We start from the raw sequence: 22,915 nt of genomic DNA, 5'->3' as shown, positions 1-22,915 counted from the left end.
TGGCACCTGTTCGAAGGCGGCGCACCAGGGCGATTGCGTCAGTCCAGCCCGTTGTGCGAACTGCGGAGGTGGCCACCCGTCCTCATCGAAAGACTGCCCTGCCAGGAAAAAAGGAAAACAAATCCAGAAGGTCAAGACAGAAAAGAAGATATCGTTTTTTGAGGCAAGGAAACAGGTGGAGGCCGCGTCGCCTAAGGCGTCGTACGCCTCTGTCGTCAGACCCAGGACGGTGGACGTTGCGGTCCAGACGACGTCCACAGGGACGCAGACGGACGACTTACCCGCCTCGTTGGAACCGTTGGCCTTGGGTGGAGGCGCCGTGTCCACCCCTTCCCATCCTGTGCGGCAGTCCTCAGGGGCTGCTGGGCGGGAGAGAAAAGCCTCGGGCGGAGGCACGTTGTCCGCCTCCCGCTCCACCCCAGCCCCCGGCCCCCCTCGCCCCGCCTCTCGTCTGCCTGGCCCTCGGGCTGGCGGAGGTGGCCGGAAACCCCCCGTACCTCCAAAACTCAAGGAGGGGAGGGTTGCGGCCTCGGCGGGATCGGGAGGGGCCGAGGTTGTGGATATTCCGACTCGGTCGAAATCAGAAAAATTAATTTCTAAAAATAAGTACTCCATCCTGGCTGACCTTGAGCCACCGCAAGCAGAGGAGCAGGGTGTAGCGATGGAATAGGCTGCTGCTTTATTTTTTTTAACCTTCTTAATGGCAGTGATCCACTGGAACATCTGGGGGTTCTACGCCAATTTCCAGGAACTCCAGCTGCTTTGTCGTGCTTTGAAACCTTCAGTGCTGGCGCTGCAGGAGACTCTGCAAAGAGATGGCAAGGTTTTATCTCTCTCTGGTTTTAACTCCGTTTTTAAACCCGCTGAACTGAAGCAAGAGGGATTGACGGGAGGTGTCGCTCTTTTTATTCGCAAGTCCCTTTTATACAGTACAGTTCTTTTAAGCACCCCTTTACAGGCGGTGGCAGTCAGAGTCACACTTGAGAAAACCATCACTGTCTGCTCTCTGTACCTTCCTCCTGCTGTCTTTGTTCTGAGGCAGGACCTCATGAACCTGGTCGACCAGCTCCCACGTCCGTTTTTACTGTTGGGCGACTTCAGTGGACACTCCCTGCTCTGGGGAAGTGAGATGACATCAGCCCGAGGTCTTCTCTTGGAAAACCTTCTTTCCGACATGGACTTGTGCTGTCTTAACGACAAGTCTCCCACTTACCTTCATCTGTCCTCTGGAAAGCTCTCGTGTTTAGATCTGTCGGTCTCCGATCCATCGTTGGTCCTGGACTACGAGTGGAAAGTGCACGACGATCTGCACGGGAGTGACCACTTTCCTGTCGTCCTCCGCCCCACAGATGGAGAAGGTGACTCTCTGCCTGACCGCCTGAACTATGAGAAAGCAGACTGGAGTTTTTTTTACCACGAAGATAAGAGCGGAGCTGCAGGAAGAAACAGTATTGAAAAGCAAGGACCCTGCTGACACTCTGACTCGGATCGTTTTAGATTGCGCCAAAGCAGCAGTCCCATCGTCTACCTCCAAGCCTCAGGTGCCTAGAACGCCCTGGTTCAACGCGGAATGTCGGAAGGCCCGTAAGTCTCAGAAGAGAGCGCAGCGATGCGTCTTTCGGAGACCGGAGACCGATAGCATTCGAACCCATCAACAGCTGAGGGTGAAAGCCAGGTATGTTTTTAAAAAGAGCCAGAGGAAGTCATGGAGAGATTTTTGCTCTTCCTTAACCTCCAACACACCCAAGAAGAAAGTGTGGAGGGTTTTAAAAAGAATTAAGGGCAAAAACGTATGCCCAACCTTTCATCATCTTAAACTTTCAGACGCTGTGGTCACAGAGAAGAAAGCAGTTGCCAATTTGCTTGCCTTCACAATTGAACAGAACTCGAGATCTGCTAACAAATCTGCTCGGTTTCTTAAAACCAAAAACCTGTCAGAAAAAACACCCTGTAACTTCTCTTCCGACAACACAGAGAATTACAACCTTCCTTTCACAATGAATGAACTTAAATCTGCCCTTCAGACCTGTACGGATTCCTGTCCAGGAATGGACGAGGTCCATTATAAACTCTTAAAGCACCTTCCCCAAACCTGTCTGGACACCCTGCTTAAAGTTTATAACCACATCTGGGTCACAGGCTTTTTTCCACCCTCCTGGCGGAAAGCCCTCATAATCCCGCTGCCGAAACCGGGAAAAGACCCCTCGAACCCCTCCAACTACCGCCCAATAGCACTGACCAGCTGCGCCTGCAAACTGATGGAGAAGATGGTCAACGGTAGACTGATGTGGAAACTAGAGACCGACGGCCTTCTGGTGAAAGAACAGTGCGGTTTCCGCAAGCATCGCTCTACCGTTGACCATCTGGTTCGTCTGGAAACCACTGTAAGAAATGCCTTTGTAAACAAACAACATGTGGTGGCTATATTTTTTGACTTGGAGAAAGCTTACGATACCACGTGGAAATTTGGTATTCTCTCGGACTTGCACAAGCTCGGCCGAGGACACCTGCCTCAGTTCATCCACAATTTTTTACAAGACATACAATTCCAGGTGAGAGTCGGCACCACCCTGTCTGACATTCACGAGCAGGAGCTGGGTGTCCCGCAAGGGAGCATCCTGTCGCCGGCTCTTTTCAGCATCAAAATTAATGACATCGTTCAATCCGTTCAGAAGGGATCGGACAGCTCGCTGTTCGTGGACGATTTTGCCTTATATGCAACTGGCAGCACGTATGCCAGCATCCAGCGACGGCTTCAGCTCTGCGTCAACAAAATCCAGTGTTGGGCAGAGGAGAATGGCTTCACATTTTCGTCCTCCAAAACTGAATGCATCCATTTTCATAATTTTCGCCAGTTCTATCCGGACCCTGAAATCCGTCTGGGAAAATCCACCATCCTGGCGGTCAAGGAAGCCAAATTTTTAGAGCCCTGGTCCGGTCCAAACTGGATTATGGAAGTGTAGTATACGGCTCGGCCAGACCATCCTACCTGAAACTGTTGGACCCTGTACACCACCAGGGGCTCCGTCTCAGCTTAGGTGCTTTCCGCACCACCCCTGTGCACAGCCTGTACGCAGAGGTGGGGGAACCGCCTCTTTCCAACCACAGATTGAAGCTGACCCTGAATTATTATTTGAAATTGTTTTCTGAACCTACAAACCCTGCTTATGACACTGTATTCAACAACCCTTTCGATAAGAAATTTACAGACAACCCAAACTGCATACCTCCTCTCGGACTCCGCATTCAGCCGCACTTAGAAAATGCCGATCTGGATGTCGGTGGCATCTCAGATTTCTCTAAGTTCCCTGACAGCCCTCCGTGGACCTTTACAACACCTGAGGTCCGATTCGATCTGGCCTCATACCGTAAAGACACCACCAGTTCTCTGGCCTACAGAACTTACTTTTCGGAACTCTGCCACAAATTCCCCACTTTTCAAAGTATCTTCACTGACGGTTCCAAGTCAGAGGACGGAGTCGCTGCATCTGCGTTCTGTCCCGCCTTTCCTGACCGGCCCTCAACGGAACACATCCTGTCTGACAGCTCGGTGTACACTGCGGAACTGACCGCACTGGTTCTGGCGGTAAAAATGGTTCTCTCTTCGAAACAAAAGAGATTCATGATCTTTTCCGACTCCTTGTCAGCCCTGGAGGCGATCGCCTGCAGGAATATCACTCATCCCAAACTGCTGGAATTTTATGAAGATTTTACTCTCGCAACGAAGAAAGGATACGAGGTTGTGTTGGCCTGGGTTCCCGGACATGTTGGCATTCGTGGTAACGAAAGGGCGGACCTGCTGGCCAGGAACGCTGTAAAGAAAGAATTATCCAGATCCTTTGTACCATACACAGACATGAAGCGGAAGGTGAACACTTACGTTAAGGATCTTTGGCAAGAGGAGTGGAACACCCAGACGGACAACAAGCTCTTCCAGATCCGTCCGGACCTAAAAGAGACCCTCCCTTCGGGGGTGAAGAACAGAAAGGAGGAGTCTGTGCTGTGCAGACTGCGTACGGGGCACACTTTTTTTTACTCATTCTTATTTGTTGAAGGGGGAAGAGGCCCCTCGATGCATTCCCTGTGATGAGCCTCTCACTGTGAAACACGTGCTCCTTGACTGTTGGGATCTGCATGACGTCAGACGCAGACATTACACGGCGGTTTCTTTGAAGACTTTGTTTCGTGATGTCCCTCCGTGGGCGCTGATGGACTTCTTAAAAGAAGTGAACATTTTAAACCAGATTTGAAGGTTTTAAACTATGGAAGTTTTTTTTTAACTTTGGAGTGGAAAGTTTGAAGTGGTGACTCGTTTTAATTGGTTGTTTTTTTTATCCTTGTAGTAGTTATTAACGCGGCGATAGCCTTGAGATGGCCTTAGTGGTCGGCGAGGCTCTAAGCACCATAATTTCATTTCATTTCAGTTAGGCTAAGGTGATCTGATTCCGACCGATTTTTCATGGATCTAAACCTGACCGCTTTACACAGTCACCTTCTTCCCATCATAAGTAATGCCGATCAATTCACAGCAGCAGCCTGGGAAATCCTTGTTCCATTCTTCAACAAAATAAACCAGTCGTTTTGACCAATGAGAACATCACGGGAACCCGATGGTGATGTATAGTGGCACGAAAAACGCCCCATATGTGTGTGACTTACTTGACGACAGTTTTGGCGCCAAATCGTTGTGACGTCAACGCACTGGTTTGGCAAGTTTCGCTTTACCATATAAATAACAGTTGATTCGCTAGCTTTGTCTCACATACCTATGAATAGATCATGAGTCTAGGAAGTGATTACGTTATATTTCAGCTGGTTTCAAATCTATTTTTGTCCAGGCAATCGGTCGAGGTCAGAGCCATTGGGTCAATTGGTGGATCTATTCCTGACCAGTTCAGATGTGACGTGGACTTTATTTGCGCGCGAGTGTGTGTGTGCGCGCGTGCGCACGCGTGTGTGTGTTTTGTTTCCAGTGAATATATCCCCTTTTTTGGCCATATATATATATATATACATATATATATATATATATATATATGTGTGTGTGTGTGTGTGTATATATATGTATATATATATATATGTATATATTGGTTTTGGGATGATACACATACACACACACACACACACACATATATATATATATATATATATATATATATATATATATGTATCTATGCATATAGTGTGTGTGTGTGTGTGATTCCTATGACCAGTTCTTACACACTGCACAACACACAAACACACGTGCAGGTGCAGGCAGATGCACACACATGCACATTTACAACAGGGGAGTGAACAACCTGCCTGACAGTGATATTGCGGTAACTGGCTTCAGGCAAATGGTTCAGAGCCAACACCACTTGATTCACGCCTGTGCAGAACCCCCACTAACCCCTTCCCCGTTGCAGTTAAAGTCAATTTCAGCTCCAGTAATGTACATATCCAGATGCAGATTCACATATCCAGAACTCTGGTCGGCATTAGATCAACATGGTTGGGTTTAGATCAGGCTGGTCGGATTTAGATCAGGCACACCAATGTTCTTAACAGCTTCTGAAGAACTAAAAACAGGACACAGAAAAATGACAGACTTTCTACAATCACAGACAGTCTGCGAACTAAATTGGTTTTGCTGTCAGTTGACAGTAATGCCTTGAGAACCAAAATAAGTGACTAAATCGGTTGGGTTTAGATCCACACCAAGCACACCAACATTTTTTAACAGCTTCTGCAGAACTAAAAATAGCACATAGAAACATGACAGGCGTTGTATTTGATCACAGACAGTCTGACAAAAGTTACTGACTGTGCGAATCAAATAGGTATGCTGTTAGTCTGCAGTAATGCATTGAGAACCAAAGCAGGTGATTGAACCAGCCGGAATTAAATCACTTTACCCTATCCTCAGTTGAGCAGTAATCTCTCACAACTGGTACTTAATACAGCAGAACTGCTTTTTACAATGTAAGACTATTAGTCAAGTATGTGTGTGTGTGTATATATATATATATATATATATATATATTGATACAATTTTTTTTAAATGCTTTTTTTTCCCAGGCTAGGTCCTGCGTGCTGGATGTGGGATTACTTGAGGCGCAGTGCACAAGGTGGCTTCTTCTTGCCATTGTCTGGCGGTATTGACAGCTCCTCCACTGCCTGCCTAGTGGCCTCCATGTGTCACCTGGTGGTTGAAGCTGTTAGTAATGGCCGTGAGTGTTCCATGTTCTGGAGGATCCATACTTTGTGTCATGTTGATGTTTATTTTCTCCTCATTGTGTCAGTCCAAAGATAGTAGTTGAAGGAAGAGAATTGAGAACTGTACATATGCCAGCCCAAAACCATCAAACTAGCTGGTCATAGCACATGCTTAAGAAAAGCATCCATATCTCTGGAGATCACCAGTAATGCTGTTCGACTTCAAGCTTTTGGTGGTTCAGTTTTAAATTTATGTATTTGGTTCGATTTTGTCTGCAGTCAACAGAATTTAGAACTTTCTTTAAACACAAACCCAGCTTTGAAGTCACAAGACCAAGAGAAAAGATTTTGATTTTGGACAGTACCCAAACCGTATCAGCTTTTCAACAAATGCTTAGAAAGTGATTCTGATTGTGAGAAATCATGGTATTGGCACAGTCATTAGTAAAAGGCATTCTTTTACATTGTATAAAAATGTGTGACCAGTTCTGTTTCAGACAAATTAGATGAACCAATGTTTGTGTATAGTAAGGTCAGTATTTCCAAAAACTTAGAGGCATCTAAACGATTCATCACAAAGTGGTTCTCCAACAGGAAAAAATCTACTATCTGGTTATGTACAGAGTAAAGATTGGAATTATGTCCAGAATGAATATTTCTATGATCATTTCTGATGTTTATTTTTCTTTCTTTTTTTTTTATTAAGAAAAAAAGGTGATGTCATAGAATAGTCATTGACTGTACAATAGTTGATTTATTTCAGTTTTCTTTTGGTACAAAGGAATTGGTCAACTGAAGAATCACAATTTAAAAAGAAAATATTTTTCTGAAAAGTGTTCACAGGAATGTTTGTAAGAATCTTGCACAGATTTAGGGTGCATGCTGGTGTTGGTTGATGATACCATGGCATATTTGTTTGGTTGCAGGAAAGTCAGTGTTGACAGATGTCCAGCGCGTAGTCGGGCAGTCAGACTATGTGCCCAAAGACCCTCGAGAGCTAGCTGGTCTTATCTTCACCACATGTTACATGGGCTCAGAAAATTCCTCCAACGAGACACGAAACAGAGCAGCTCAGCTTGCTCATCAGATTGGCAGGTTAGTAGACTTTCACAGCAGTGCAGTCCAGTTGGTGTACCATGATTTTTGGCCTACAAGGCATGCAGCGCATTAGGCGCATCCCTTGAATTTACAGGCATGAGATTTTTCCGACTGTAGTCGGATTTCCGACTGAAAATTGGCTCCAGAGGCCATTTTTGAGATTCGCATAAATCCGTTGAGAAAATCGGAGGGGTGGAGGGGGGGTGAGTTTTTTTCCGACCCACGAAGGTTGCACGAACGTTGTCCGACCGATCGACAAGACAGACCCACAGTGTTTGCTAAAATGCCCATGTTTGGATAAGTGAACCAATTCAGAATAAGTGTTCCGTTGCTCCTCTGTCATCATTCAGCTTATCCTTATTCGGTCGGGATTACAAAACTCACTTGCGGGCTTCACGACTTGCAAAGATACCTGATTTCGTTGATCGTCTTCAGTCATTGACAAAATGAGAAAACTCACAAAGGATTAGAGGATTTTTGCAGCAGAGATCAATAAAGGAGTGAATAATAAATGGAACTGGGTCTGGCAAGATGAGATCGTGAAAACAGAAGTGAAGAATAAAAAAAAAAAAAAACTTTACGGGTAGGCGACGTCATTCACAAAATGGACACTGCGGGCAAGGCCAAGTGCAGTTGGTGTCAGATTGTATATGAGTGCAACTCTTCAGTCTAGGCACAGAAATCTGTTTTCACATTTGCATTAAAAATGGAGCGTCCGTTTTCTAGAAGAAAAAAGAAAGAATGAAAAAGCTGATGGGCTGTTCTATATCGTTTACCGATGATCTGTCAAAAATGAAAACGGAATGCTCATTCAAAAGCGTTGTTGGTTGACCCCTTGAAGTCCGAAAGTTTCCTAACGCACTGTGAAAAGCACGCACGCGCGCACATGCGCGGCACAGACATTTGAGCGCGCGCACACACACACAAACTTGCGCACACGCACAGATACATCAGTGCGCGCGGCGGTGGGTACATCTGCTTGACGCTCTGTTCATTCAGCAGAAGCTGCCAACCTTTGCCACTGTATGCACAAGTAACATTCAGTGTTGAAACAGAAACTTTGTAGCAACTTATTGACGTCAGTGTCTTTTCTGACACAGCCGACCTTCTGTAGTACAGACAGTTCATGGCAAGAGTCAGTGTATTTAGATTTGAGACCTATTGCCGGCCAGATTACCAAAGTCACACACGCATGCACAAACACAGCAGAATTGAATGTGCGTGCGCGCGCGCACACACACACACACACTTTGAAAAAAAAACCACATGACTGCATTCACATATACACATACTCTTTCTTATTTTATCTCTCTCTCCTTCACACTTGCACATGTGCACGCATAATATTATGAGCACTCACACAATCACACAGAGCTTAATAATATGCACATACATGTGCACACTCACACACACTTCTCTTTCAAGCACACACACACGGAGATTGAACACACACACACACACACACACACACACACACACACACACACACACACAGAATTGTATTTAAAGCAATGCACACATACAAACTTGCACTTTTTCCTCCCACCTTCTCCCCTCTCTCTCTGTCTCTTTGTCCCTCTTGCCCTCTTTCTGTTTCTCTCTCTCTTTCTTGCATATACACACAGAGTTGTGTTGAACACACACACACACACACACACACACACACACACACACACACAGAGGGATCTATTGAATTTGAAAGCAGTGCATACACATGCACAAATATAACTTGCATTCTTTCCTCCTACCATCTCCCCTCTCTTTCTGTCTGCCTCCCTCTCTGTCTCTCTCTTGTTTATACACACAGTTGAATTGAAACCACACATACACACGCATGTGCACATTCATGCTCGCTTGCTGTCTCTCTCTCTCTTTCTTTCTCCCCTGAACACACACACACACACACACACACACACACACTCACACACAGTCCATGCTGGGGAACTCTCAGCGGATCATCCGCTATTTTCAGCAGAAGAGCAGTTGATTTCAGAGAGAAAAAAGTCACTCCGAAACCCCTCGCCCCCCCCCCCCCCCTTGCGCAGACTTCGCTTTCATGATTTGCTGAGGTACCCCTCCCCTCTCTCTTTGAGTCTCCTACCAGTACTGAGGGAATGGGGGTGGGGGGAGGAGGAGGGAAGGGTATGAAACCACTGTCAATGACTGTGGCAATTTTGGCATTGAGCCAAGACGCTGACAACTAGCTCCAGCTGAGAATCCATGACTGCTGAAAGTGATATATCCAGTCACAGACCCACCCCCTCCTCCCTCCAGTCATTCCACTTCCCCCTTTCTTTCCTCAACCAACACACATGCATGTCAGTGGAACAGAGACTACAGCTGAAGAGACCAGATGGTCAGTTATATTGGTACAGTGCAAACTTGTGTGCTAAGAACATTTTCCTTGAAAACACGCACACACACACACACACACACACACACTGTCACTCACTCACTCACTGACACAAAGAGTTTAACACACAGAGAGTTGTATTTAAAGCAGTGTACATACATGAACTTTAACTCTTTCCTCCCATGTCCAGCCTGACCCCTATTCTCAATCTCTTTGTCTGTCTGTCTGTCTCTCTTTCTCACATAGAGTTGCATTGAAACCACACACACACACACACACACACACAGACACGATTTTGAAAATCATGCCCCCAAGGCTGACTTTACAGGTTTGGAAGCAAAAACACTTCAGTTTAGGAAGAATTGGACTGATTTTTTTTTGTCTTCTGTGGGTTGGAATACCTCAGCAGCATTAGTGGTCCGCAAGTGCAGATTTTATGGTTTGAAATTGAGAGAAACCTTCAGTTTCAGGCCCCCACCTTTCAGACTCAATCACAGTTTCCAAATCTCATGCCTGATTTAACAATAAAAATTTAATTTTGAACTCGTATAAGGCGCATACATCAGATAAGCCGCAAAGTGAAAGTCCTCTATTTTGTCTCTGCTAACAGCAGATGTTGTTTTCCAAGTAGTTATATCATCTTCGGAAAACTGGATCGGAATCCAACTCGTTATCATATGCTTGTTGACTGGGCTCTGTTGCTGCATTTATCTGCTCTGTTATCTGCTGCTTTCTTTTCTATTTTTCACACATTTTTTTTTATATACATTTTTACAGCCTTCAGTCGAATGTACACTGTTGTAAAGCCCCAGTTCATTAACTTGTTCAGTCAGAATCCAGTCTTTTCAGTCCCGTCCTCCATTTTGCTTTGCGTTCTGCTATCGATTTCTCTACTTTTGCACCCATGAATTTATTCCCAAATCAGACACTGCTCTTTTTTCATGTTTAAGGGTGAACTGTGATCAAGTTCAGTTGAAATATTGTGTGATATGTGATTTGGTTTCAATTTGATTTGATGGTGAACATGAACCATGTCGAATCGAACAGTGGCAAGACCGAAGTATTGCTGTTCATTGTGATCATGAACGTTTATTGTGATTAGCGATGTTGTCATTATTGAGTTTGTTGTGTCAAGTGGCCCTGCTTGGTGGTCAGAGTTTAGTTTTCAGGCACAGATAGGGCGCATACAGCTGATGGGACACAGGGTTCAGATTTGAGTTTTAAAATAGTGCCTTACAGGCTGAAAATTACGGAAAATACATTTATGAGTGATGGCTATGGTCCTTATAATTATGGTCAGATTATTCTGATATTCTCTATGTGTAGGCATATGGCTAGCTTATGAAAATGCCAGCCATTTATCAGATGTAAGTTGGGACTGGTAATTTCCTTCCTCAAGTGAAGTTCATTTATCCCCTCAGCAACATGTCAAACATCAGAGTGATTCACCACAATCAGATGTATGCCATTGAAATGAATCTGGTTCAGAAAGGGGGTTACAAGATCAAGAGAAATCAGACAGAAATATAAGCTGAGTGGCTAGGTCATTGACTTGAATCCCTTGTATTTGTGAGGCCTGTGGTTTGAGTCCAGGGATGCATATTCTTACAGTCCCAGGTCAACATACATTCTGACCTGTTAAGATTTTGGAGGAAAATCGGCATATATGTAAGACGTGTATACATGTGGAAAGAAAAAAAGGGGAGAATAGGAAGGTGGTGTTGGATTGTAGTGACTTACACCCAGGAGGTCTTTGCGCGAATTTCACTCAGAGAAAACTGTTGTGACTGAAGAGCAACACAAGACAATACAGTACAATACAACACAGTGCAATGCGATGCAACACAATACAACATTGTGATGCAGTAAAAATTACAATGCAAGAGAAAATTGGTTGAATATGAAAAGTGTGCAAAGCAAAATAGTTGTGTTCAAAAAAGGCCTAAGAGAGCAAGATTTCATGAAGGCCTGCTGCAAGAAATGAAAAAGGGTGTTCCTCAGTTTCATTAAATGGGTTACCTATGGTGGGTCACATCATGCTTCAGTTCATTGCAACTAAGAGGGGTCTCATGCAACAAAGTTTGTGTTGCATGCAGCAATATCAACTGTTCCAGTTTCCATGATATTATTATTACTATTATTATGAGCATTTACGCCTAATCTTGAAAGTAAGCCCTAGGTGTTTACAAATAGAACATATACATAAATATCAAAATGAAAAAAATTGAACACAAGATAGCAAACATTATTAAAAAATTATTCACCCCCTCCACACACCCACACCCACACCCACAACACACACTAGCACACATGCACACACACACACAAGTCATAGCACAGGATCATAAATAGTACACAATCCAAAATACAACCAATGAATTTTTAAACTATCAAAACTCACTCACTCACTAATAGTCACTGTAGTTCATACTGGAGAGGGATGAGCTGTTGAGAATTATTCATGAGGGGAAAAGGTGGGTCTTCAGACTGGATTTAAAAGATTGCAGTGAAGATGAGCGATGGAGAGGCTGAGGATGTCGATTCCAAAGAATGGGAGCTTGGTATGAAAAACTGCATTGGCCATACCTTTTGGTTCGAGCAGAGGGGATCAGAAGCATGCGGGTGTCAGAAGAAGAGCCGAGTTGGCTTGAGGGTATATAAGGATGAATGTGATCAGAAAGATACTGTGGACCAGATGCTGCAGTAGACTTGAAACAAAGAGAGATGACTTTGTAAATAATTCTTTCTTACACTGGGAGCCAGTGTAAAGCATGAAGGAGTGGAGAGACGTGATCAAATTTAAAGAAATGAAAGACAAGACGAGCAGCATGGTTCTGGATTTTCTGAAGCCTAGCAGTGAGATAGCTTGGTGAACCAACAAGCAGGAAATTACAATAATCCAGGCAGGACAGCACAGAGACACAGAAGAGAGTTTGGGTTGCATCTTCAGTCAGGAGATGATGAATGGATGCAATTCTGCAAATTTCAAAGTAACACAGTTTGCATAGATTTGCAGTATGCTGCTGATAGGAAAGAGACTGGTTGAGTATGACACCAAGATTACGGACGGAAGAGGAAAGAGGAATGTCGGTGCCACTGAGAGAGACTGAGGAAGGAAGAGAGACTGAGTGGCAAAGTATTGGTGGAGTGATTATCATGATTTCAGTTTTATCCTCATTTGATTTTAGCTTATTTTCATTCATCCATGTCTTCAGATCAGATATGCAGGCCTGAGTAGAGTCAATGAGAGAGGTAAGGAGAGACAGAGGTCCTGACAGAAGCTACGGTGGGACAACGAATGATGACTGACAATGGTGGAAATCGGTTGTATAACAAACACAATGGGCCCAAGCACAGAGCCTTGTGGCACACCAAACTGTATGTCAGAAGGGGAGGACGAATGACTGCAAACAGAAACAACATTGGACCGATCAGACAGATAAAAGTGGAACCATGAGAAGCAAGATCGCAGATTCCAAAAGTGCGTTTCAGACGGTTGAGGAGAATCTGATGATCAACAGTATCAAAGGCAGCTGAAAGATCAAGGAGGGAGAGAATACTATCTAATGAAAAGCTCCAGCTGGACCACATGACAACATGATGACAGGCAGTGATGGAAATCAAACTGAACTTTGTGGAAACCAAACTGATAGACTTGTGTCATGATGACCAAAATTTGCAGGGTATTTCTTCAATGATTTTGTGTAACAGAATACATAGGGCAGGTCCTTTATCTTCTATAACTACAGGTGCATGGCAAGCCAGAATTTGCCAGTAGAGTTTCAAATCAAGGAGCTGTTCAGCTATCTGTGTCAAATGAATTTACAGTGATTAGGGATATGCTGCATACAAAAATGATAACAAGCAAGGGCTTTATGTTTCTACATGTGAGCGTTTCATGACAGGAATGTGTTGCGATCTGTTGGTCCTGTCTTGTGTGAAAGGTCAAGGTAATGACAGAAAGATCCCCAAGATGTAATACAGCACATGAAAGATAATGTTTCAAGTATAAAGGCTGTCTGGTCAACACAGACCAAAGAGCAAAGGTAGTGGGAAAAGAATATCTTTTCAGGAAAGGTACTTGATAAAAATATGTCTTGAAATACATCCACAGGTAGCTTTTTTTTTCTGGATATTGTCTTTTCTTACATCCAGAAAGAACTTTAGAAATATAACATTTTCACACACACTCGCACTCTCTCCCTCTCTCTCTCTCTCTCTCTCTCTCTTACATACATACATACAAACATGCACAGCAGAAGCATTCCCAAGTCTTGATTTTAGTCTAATGGGTAGAAAATTGTTGACTTGTTTATAAGAGATACTTCAGCTAATGGCACATGACCTTTTTCATAAATTCCATTGTGTGTTGTTTTTTTTTTGTTTTTTTTTCTTTTCTTTTTCTGTTCCATGTATGCAGTCACCATCTGAGTATAAATATCGACATGGCAGTGTCAGCTTTGTTGAAGATTTTCTCCACTGCAGTGAGTATGGTGCCACGGTTCAGAGTCCATGGCGGCAGCTTACGAGAAAACTTGGCTCTCCAAAATGTTCAGGTGAGATTAATGTTTTGTAATACAGATTTTTGTTTTGCTAACCATTCTGACTGACTTTTTTCCTGAAGCAAAACATACAAAACATTCTTTGGTGTAAAATTCACTCTTAATGTCATATAATTATTCTCTACAGAAAGTGAAGATACAGGCAATGGTGTGGGGACACTATAGATGGCTGGTAGACACATAAGCTGTACAGAGTTCCTGGGGAATGATTTTGGTCAGTTTTGATTAGAACAAAATTATGTGATAAGCTTGAAGTGATTGTTGTGCAGGCGCGAGTGAGAATGGTCCTGGCTTACCTGTTTGCTCAGCTGTCGTTGTGGGCCCGGGGTCGCTCTGGGGGTCTGCTGGTGTTGGGCTCGGCCAATGTTGATGAAAGGTGAACTGGGTGTCTTTCTCTTTTTCTGCCCCTCCTCTTCATCCTGTCTGTCTCTCAGGATGCACTGTTTCCTTGGACAGTCTGTGTGCCGTCTCTTTGGCTGGAAGAGTCTTTTTTTTTTCCTTTTTTTTAACTTTTTTTAAAAATTTTCCAAAAACATGTATACAATACAGAGAATAGTATGAAACAAATAATATACAACGAACAGTAGCATCTTCCACTACAGAGAGAGAGATAAGACAAAATAAAATAAAACAGACTATAGCAAGGCAAAACAAATCTGTAACAACAACATCAACAGCAATAACAACAACAACAAACAAACAAACAAAAAAAACAAAAAAAGGAAGATTTGTCCAATCATTCAATCAATCAATGCTTACACCTTAATGATTGTAGTAATCATGGTGATTTAAGATGACATTAATAGTAAATAGCCTGGACCAGTTGTGACATAGCAACAGCATCAAATGTATCAACTATTACAGTAATGGTATCTAGGGTAAGGCGAAAGCGAGTGGTGGCATTATAATATCATAATAATAATGAGCATGAGTATACCACTTCTGCATTATTGGAAAAGAAAGCTTGTAGCTGATCACATTGTAAAGACAACAGCAACCATAAAAGTTTAAAAAATAAACAAATAATACATATGAGAAATAAATAAAGACATGTTAGTACAAAGTAAGGACTGTTATACAGAATGGTAACTATGGAACATGTGAAATTATGATTAAGTAACAGTTTCCATAATTGGAAGGTAACTGTTCCACTTTGTACGGAAAGCATGATGGTTCATTAGTATATAAGATGCATGTTCTTCGATTTTGTATCTGCATCTGAGCTGTGTTTTAAATGCATTGAGTTGTGGTGGTTGTTTATTGAATTTGCATTTGTACAGAAAGTTTTTGGCAAGTAAAATAATAAAATCTAAAATGTCATCTGTAGCAAATGCGTGTGAGTTTCCAAATAAAACTAATTCTTCACATAATTGGGCATTATATACATTATTGGATTTGTTATTAATATCAGTTTGGAAAGCAGTCCAAAATCTCTGCACAATCTCACATCTCCAAAAAAGGTGTTCAGTGGTTTCTGGATGTGATCCACAGAAGCTACATTTATCATTATGAGAGATATTCATCTGTTTCAGTGATTTGTTTGTTGCAATAATCCTATGAACTAATCTTATTTGAAACCATTTTTAAGTTAACGTCACTTATTTTGTGTATTTTGTGAAATGTCTGTTTCCAATTAATGTTCAGTTGCAACAAATCGTTCAATTTCTTACAGCATTTAGGGGTCGTATTGTTTTTAACTAGAGTATCGTAATAAACTTTTGTTCCTTTTTTCACTGAATATATCATTTGTAATGATTTTCTCATCTGCAAAGCAGTGTTATTATCAATTTTAATGTTTAGGTTTTTTATATAATTTCTAACTGACCTTATGCAACCATTTAAAGTAAGGAAATTTGTTATATTTCCATGCTTTTGACTAAAATCTTCATAGGAAAGGAAACTGCTGTCCCCGTGTACTAGATGAGAAATATTCCAGACCCCCTTTTCCATCCAGTTTCTGTATGATAAAATCTTACTTCCAATTTTAATATTTTGGTTCAGAAAGATTGGTTCTGCTAAAACTTCTTTACTACTTAATAGTGGGACCTTCTGACAAAATTCTTTGTAGGCTTGGAAAACATGAATCCAGAACTTATTCTTATCATTAGGTGTTGGTAGACAGGGTCCATATCTATCAATATCTTTGATAACTGGATTGCTTTCTTTTATTATTATTGTCCATTTATGGTTTGAAAACTTTAATTTACTTATCCAGCTCAGTTTAAGACCTTTAATAAATTGTTTGATGTCAAACATTCCTAATCCTCCTAATATTGTACTTTTAATTACTGTTCTACTTATTCGATCCTGTTTTTTGTTCCAAATAAACTTGAAACATGCCTTCTGCAGTTCATCAATATATTCATCAGGTGGATTTGGTAGAAACATCCATAACTGGGTTATTTTTGATAAAATCAGTGACTTGAGAACAGCTATCCTTCCTAAAGGGGTAATCGGTCTTTTTATCCATATTCTAAATAACATTCTAATTTCAGACATTTTGTCTTTATAGTTTAATTCCTCACATTCTTCTAAATCAACAGTAAACCACACTCCTAAGATTTTAAATTTTGGTGGGTTCCACACCATTTTTAAATGAGGTAGATATCTAATTTGACATTGTTTTCTGCTACCCAGCCATATTGCTTGAGTTTTACCTGTATTCATAAATAATCCTGAAAAACTACTAAATGAGTCGGTTGTCCTTATGATCTCCTCAAACGATATTCTATCTCCTTTGGTCATCAGTTGGGTGTCATCTGCAAACTGTGCAATTTTATGATCTGTATTGTTAATATTAATACCTTTAATCAGTTTATTTTCTCTTATCATTATGCCAAGGATTTCAACACATAAAAGAAATAAGTAGGGTGAAATGGGATCACCTTGACGACATCCTCTCTCTACTGGAAACCAAGAAGACGCCGTTCCGTTTACTACTACTGCTGATTTAATATTTTGATAAAAAGTACTTATCCATCTACAGAAGACTGGACCAAATCCAAATGCTTTTAACACTTTCATCATGAAAGTGAAGTCAACAGTATCAAACGCTTTTTCAAAATCTATACAAATCAATAAACCAGGCAACTGCTTTGAATTTAAATAATGAATCATATCATATATTAATCTAATATTGTCACCAATAAATCTGTTAGACATAAATCCTGTTTGGTCATCACTAATTAAAGAGGACAGCACAGACTTAACTCTATTTGCTAAGCTAGAAGATCCAATTTTATAAACAATATTTAATAAAGATATCGGTCTCCAGTTCTTAATAAATTCTCTTGGTTTGTCACCCTTTGGTATACAAATTATTATGCCTTCTTTCTGTGTTTGTGACAGTTCACCTTTCTTCAAACCTTCATTTAGTGACCTGACAATTAAGTATCCAAGATCCTTCCAAAAGAATTTTAAAAATTCGGCAGAAAAGCCGTCAGTACCTGGACTCTTATTGTTCTGCATGCGTTTAAGTGCCTGGGTAGCTTCTTCATAAGTAATTTCACCCTCAAGGTTTTCTATTTCTGTATTACTAAGTTTAGGCATTTCCTTAACAATATCTGCTATTTCACATGTTTGAATAAGTCTCTTTTTATATAAATGTTTATAGAAATCATGAACCTCCTTTAATATTACATTATGTTCATGGAGTTCTTCTCCTTTGTCTGTAACTAATTTCTTCATACTCTTATTTACAAAGTGCCTTTTTTCAAGATTACAAAAGTATTTTGATACTTTTTCTCCTTCTGCTATCCATCTGGCCCTTGAACGCATGAGTACTCCTTCCATCTTCTTTTTTCTAATATCTACAAGTTTTAACTTATTCTCTTCTATTCTATCATTTTCTTGACATGTTCTGACATTCCTGCTTTCTAAGTTCTGTATTTCTATTTCTAACTGTTGTTCTTCCTCCTCTGTTTTACGTTTTTTCATTGTGGCATACAAGATTGTTTTTGATCTAATCTTCATTAATAGAACATCTAACAATAATTGGTCTGATATTACAAACTGTATTTCGGACATTGGAATGTTTCTTAATTCTTCATAATTGTATACTGGAACTGCATATTCTCTAATAACTTGTTTGATTTCTTCTTTGATTTCATTTACATAATCTATATCTTTCAGTAAAGAATTGTTGAATTTCCAAAAAGATTTTCGTTTAATATTTTCACCAAATGAAAGTTTAAGAACTATCATTGAATGGAAGAGTCATTTAATGCATACACATTAGTATTCACATGTATAATTCTGTAGATTTGTTTATAATAGTGTGATATTTATCTGTTTAATAACTTTAGCTTTACTGAAAATGTATGCTTTAATTTCATTCTTTGAATTATGTTTTGACCAGTTGTTTATTGAAAGGCTTTATTTCATATTCAGTAACAGGTTGATACAAAAATCATTTAAGAATATCTTGTTTTTGTTTAATGTAAGTGTGAACTTTCGAAAGTGCACCTGTGCTGTGTGCTGTGCTGTGGCTTCTTCATACATGGAAGATTTCCTTCTTTTTCAGTCTGCGTGGTTACATGACCAAGTATGACTGCTCCAGTGCTGACATCAATCCCATTGGTGGTGTCAGCAAAACTGACCTGCGCATGTTCATTAGCCACTGTAAGGAACGCTTTGGGTTCACTTCCCTGGAAAGGTAGGATGAAGAATTTGGCTCTAATAGGCCCATTCCCATACTGTAGTTCTGTACCAATTTAGTTAAGATAGGGTGCTGACAAATTGTGCTGCTGAACTTTTTTTTACCCTTAATAAAAGCTTCTTTTCTCTGAATGATCCACATTTACCATTTCAGAGTGCAGTTGTTGTTACCAGTGATCAAAGAGCCAAATCCATACTTGTTCAGAGGTACATTTTTTTTGCAGTGCGGTCATTGTCACATTCAAAGTGTAAACAATTTAGGAGGAAAACAGACAGGAAAAAATCAAATAGAACAAGAAAGAGAGAAGAAAAATTAATTTGAAAAATGGACATTTAGAGAGATGTACCATTGACTTTATGATACACATCATTTTTACATAACATTAACATTACATTAAAACCCTTAGAGAAAAAATGTTGCAGTCTTGTGATCAGTGCCTGCTTGGTATTCCAGCATTTACAGTGCTCCACCCACTGCAGAACTGGAACCACTGTCAGATGGTGAACTTGCTCAGACTGATGAGGTATGTAGTAGTTTGTGGTTAAGATTTTGTTCGTCTTCTTGTTTTGTCTGTTGTAACAGTACTTACATTTCAGGGGGTTAGGGGGTGCACGGGAGGGGTAGTACCTCTAGAGGGGGGGTTTGTCACGCTCTTCCGGGAGTGGTTTGTCCTCTGTTGGTCCCCACCGGCACCCAGCTCTCACCTATGGGTCCTAGAAGCTGCTAGCATGCGGCAGCGCCCATCCCCCGGGCAACGGCTTTGACAGGTTGGCTAAACTAGGTGAGGGCAGCCGATGGGTCTCAAACCCTCGGTGAGTTAGGGCTTGTCTATCCAAGCATGTGAAGACTGGATCCGGCAGACTCTGCGAAAGAACCTTCAAGGTTCAACGGAGAGGAAGGCGGTTGCAGCAGAGCACTGTGGAGTGCTGAGGGCAGGATGAGGCACATAGGACATCCTGCTCATCCACTGCATCCGTTTCCATCTCCAGTCGTCTTGACCTCGTCTTGCCACTGGATACAGACGGTCTTGGACAAGAGAGTGAGGTCGACAGTGCACAACTCCTCCTCACTATAAACAAAGTCATCGTGCAAGTCATCAGTCATCCTTCATCCCATACCATCATTTTCTCCAAGCCCTGCGGCGACAGGTGAGCGACGAAGCGACAGGTGGGGGTACACAGGCAGTCCGTAGCTGCCGACCTGCACACAGGCGGCTCAGGCCATAGGGTCATTTTTTCAACGACTGGAGCAGCGGTGGAAATCGGCAGCCCCCTGAGTGACTGAGCAGCCCTCTTCAGGACAGCACTGCTCACCTCCATGAGGAAGGGTCTAGAAAAGGTGCCCTAAACATTGCCTGCTCCACACCACCCTAGTCAGCATACCGCGGCTGACGGAGACCCTACTCAAGCGGTCGACACACAAAGGAAAGAAAGAAGAAAACAAGGAGCACTCCATTGACCATTGCCCACATGGAACGTGCGTACGCTTCTGGACAGAGGCGACTCGGACAGACCACAGAGATGGCACAGCACTCATTGCAATGAACTAGCCAGGTACAACATTGGCATCACTGCCTTAAGTGAAACCAGACTGCAGAAGAAGGCGAACTCTGTGAGTGAGGCACAGGCTACACCTTCTTTGGAGTGGTCGTGGACCTGAAGAGAGGCGTGAGGCTGGAGTTGGCTTTGCAGTGAAGACAACCCCTCGTTGGCAAAGCTGGCTGGCCTCCCTATAGGAGTGAATGATCGCCTGATGACGATGAACTCCCTTTATGCAACGGGAAGAAGTTTACCACCATTGTTAGCGCCTACGTGCCCACCATGACCAACCCGGATGAGATCAAGGACAAGTTCTACGAGACCTGAACGCTGTCATCACCACTGTTCCCAACGCAGACAAGCTCATCCTTCTTGGTGACTTTAAACGCGAGAGTTGGCTGTGACAGCACCTCCTGGGAAGGCGTGATCGGGAAGCATGGGGTTGGTAACTGTAACAGCATTGGCCAACTACTTCTCCAGACATGTGCCGAGCACGACCTTCTTATCACAAACACCATCTTCTGCCTCCCTACCCGTAACAGGACGTCATGGATGCATCCTCGCTCTGGGCATTGGCATCTCTTCGACTTTGTCATCTTCAGGAAGAGGGACAGGTAGGATGTACGAGTCACAAGGGGCCATGTGCGCGCCGAGTGCTGGACAGACCACCGCCTTATCATCTCCAAACTCAACCTCCGCATCCAGCCCAAGAGACGGCCTCAGGGCATGAAAGCACTCAAACACCTGAATGTCAACAAGCTGGAGCTAAGCAACATCAAGCAGAGCTTTGCTGACACCCTGGAGGAACGCCTTGAGTCCACCGTGCTGGAACAACCAGAATGTGGAGGCAGCATGGGGCGCACTGCAAGAGACGGTGTACAACACTGCCATGGAGTGCCTGGGGCCTTCTGTTAGGAAGCTTAAAGACTGGTTTGACGAGAACTGCACTGAGATCAAGCAGCTGCTAGAAGACAAACGCCAAGCCTACAGAGACTACATTGAAGATCCCAAGTCACAGTCAAAGAAAAGACATACTGAAGAGCGCACGCAGCACCATCCAGCTGAAGCTGCAGCAGATGCAGGATTCCTGGTTGAGCAACAAAGCTGATGAGATCCAGGGCTTTGTAGACAGGAACGACATGAAGAACTTCTATAACGGCCTGAAAGAAGTCTACGGTCCCATCACCTCCGGATCTGCTCCACTCCTCAGTGCTGATGGTTCTACCCTGATCACTGACAAGGACGAGATCCTTGAGAGATGGGTTGAACACTTTGACAGCGTACTAAACCGCCCTCCACCGATCAATGACGAAGCTATCGACCGACTCCCCCAGGTGCCAGTCAGTGAGTCGTTGGATGCCATTGCCAACTTTGGAGGAGACCCAGAAAGCTATCCGTCTGCTATCCAATGGCAAAGCCCTGGCTCAGACTCCATTCCAGCTGAGGTCTACAAAGAAGGTCGGTATGGCACTGACTGAGAAGCTTCATCAGCTGTTCCAGCTCATCTGGCAGCATGAGGCAGTTCCACAGGACTTCAGAGACGCTTCCATCATACACCTGTACAAGCACAAAGGAAATCCGTCAGCCTGTGACAACCATCGTAGGATATCCCTGCTGTCCGTCACAGGCAAGACTCTGGCCAGAGTGCTACTCATACGCGCACCTGTGAGCAAGGGTCTCCTACCAGAGAGCCAGTGTGGCTTCTGGAACAGAACTGCGGGCGGGACTATCGACATGGTGTGTTTGCTGCCAGGCAGCTCCAGGAGAAGTGTCAGGAACAGAAGCCGACCTTTTACTTCCCACGTATGTCGATCTGACCAAGGCCTTCAATACTGTTAGCAGCGATGGCCTTTGGAGAATCATGCGACAAAGTAACGGTGGTCCCATAAAGTCCATCACCATCATACGGCAACTACACGATTGGATGCTGGCCGAGTCCAAGACAATGGAGAGACTTCAGAAAACCACCCTGTCCACCAACGGACGTAAGCAAGGGTGTGTTCCTATGCCCCCCTACCCTGTTCAGATCCTCATAGTTATCAGCCATGCTGACAATGCCTTCACGATACGCTGACGTAGCATTGGCCATCAGGTACCGCACACAAGGCTCACTCTTTAAACCTCAAGGAGGCCTTCAACGCAGAAACCCAAGGTGCGACACACTCACAATACCGCGCATCACGACTCCTGTTTGCTGCCTGACTTGCGCGCTCGCAACGCAGTCACTAACTACTACTACCGCTGGAAATGCACATACAGTGTCGGCCCAAGTTCTCTGCTGCCTGTGAGAACTTTGGCCTCAACAATCAGCACACAAGAGCGACACTGCGGTTGAATGCGCCTATACCACTCCATCATACAAGACCCTTACGTCTGACAAACCAAACATCTTCCATCAACGGGCAACGACTGAGACGCGGTGACAAGATCACATACTAGTTCAGTACACTCTCTCGCACAGTTTTCATCTAGCGACGACACAAGGTGCTTGGCCAGACTCTACCAACAA

The 22,915-nt window shown here is 43.0% G+C and overlaps 1 protein-coding gene across 1 annotated transcript in view; it reads left to right on the top strand.

The window, feature by feature from the left end:
• LOC143283550 (glutamine-dependent NAD(+) synthetase-like) overlaps positions 1–22,480 on the top strand; it is a 60,503-nt gene extending 38,023 nt beyond the window's left edge. Inside the window, exons 11-17 of the mRNA XM_076589795.1 lie at positions 6,061–6,212; positions 7,125–7,293; positions 14,070–14,205; positions 14,481–14,587; positions 18,734–18,865; positions 19,322–19,391; positions 22,298–22,480. Coding sequence (XP_076445910.1) covers positions 6,061–6,212; positions 7,125–7,293; positions 14,070–14,205; positions 14,481–14,587; positions 18,734–18,865; positions 19,322–19,391; positions 22,298–22,480 — 949 coding nt within the window. The remainder of the gene's footprint in view (positions 1–6,060; positions 6,213–7,124; positions 7,294–14,069; positions 14,206–14,480; positions 14,588–18,733; positions 18,866–19,321; positions 19,392–22,297) is intronic.
• Positions 22,481–22,915: the final 435 nt, after the last annotated feature.

This window comes from Babylonia areolata, chromosome 6, assembly GCF_041734735.1.
Source record: "Babylonia areolata isolate BAREFJ2019XMU chromosome 6, ASM4173473v1, whole genome shotgun sequence".
Taxonomy (NCBI): domain Eukaryota; kingdom Metazoa; phylum Mollusca; class Gastropoda; order Neogastropoda; family Buccinidae; genus Babylonia; species Babylonia areolata.
The sequence above is the reverse complement of the archived record's forward strand: the minus strand, read 5'-3'. Positions and strand labels throughout refer to the sequence as shown.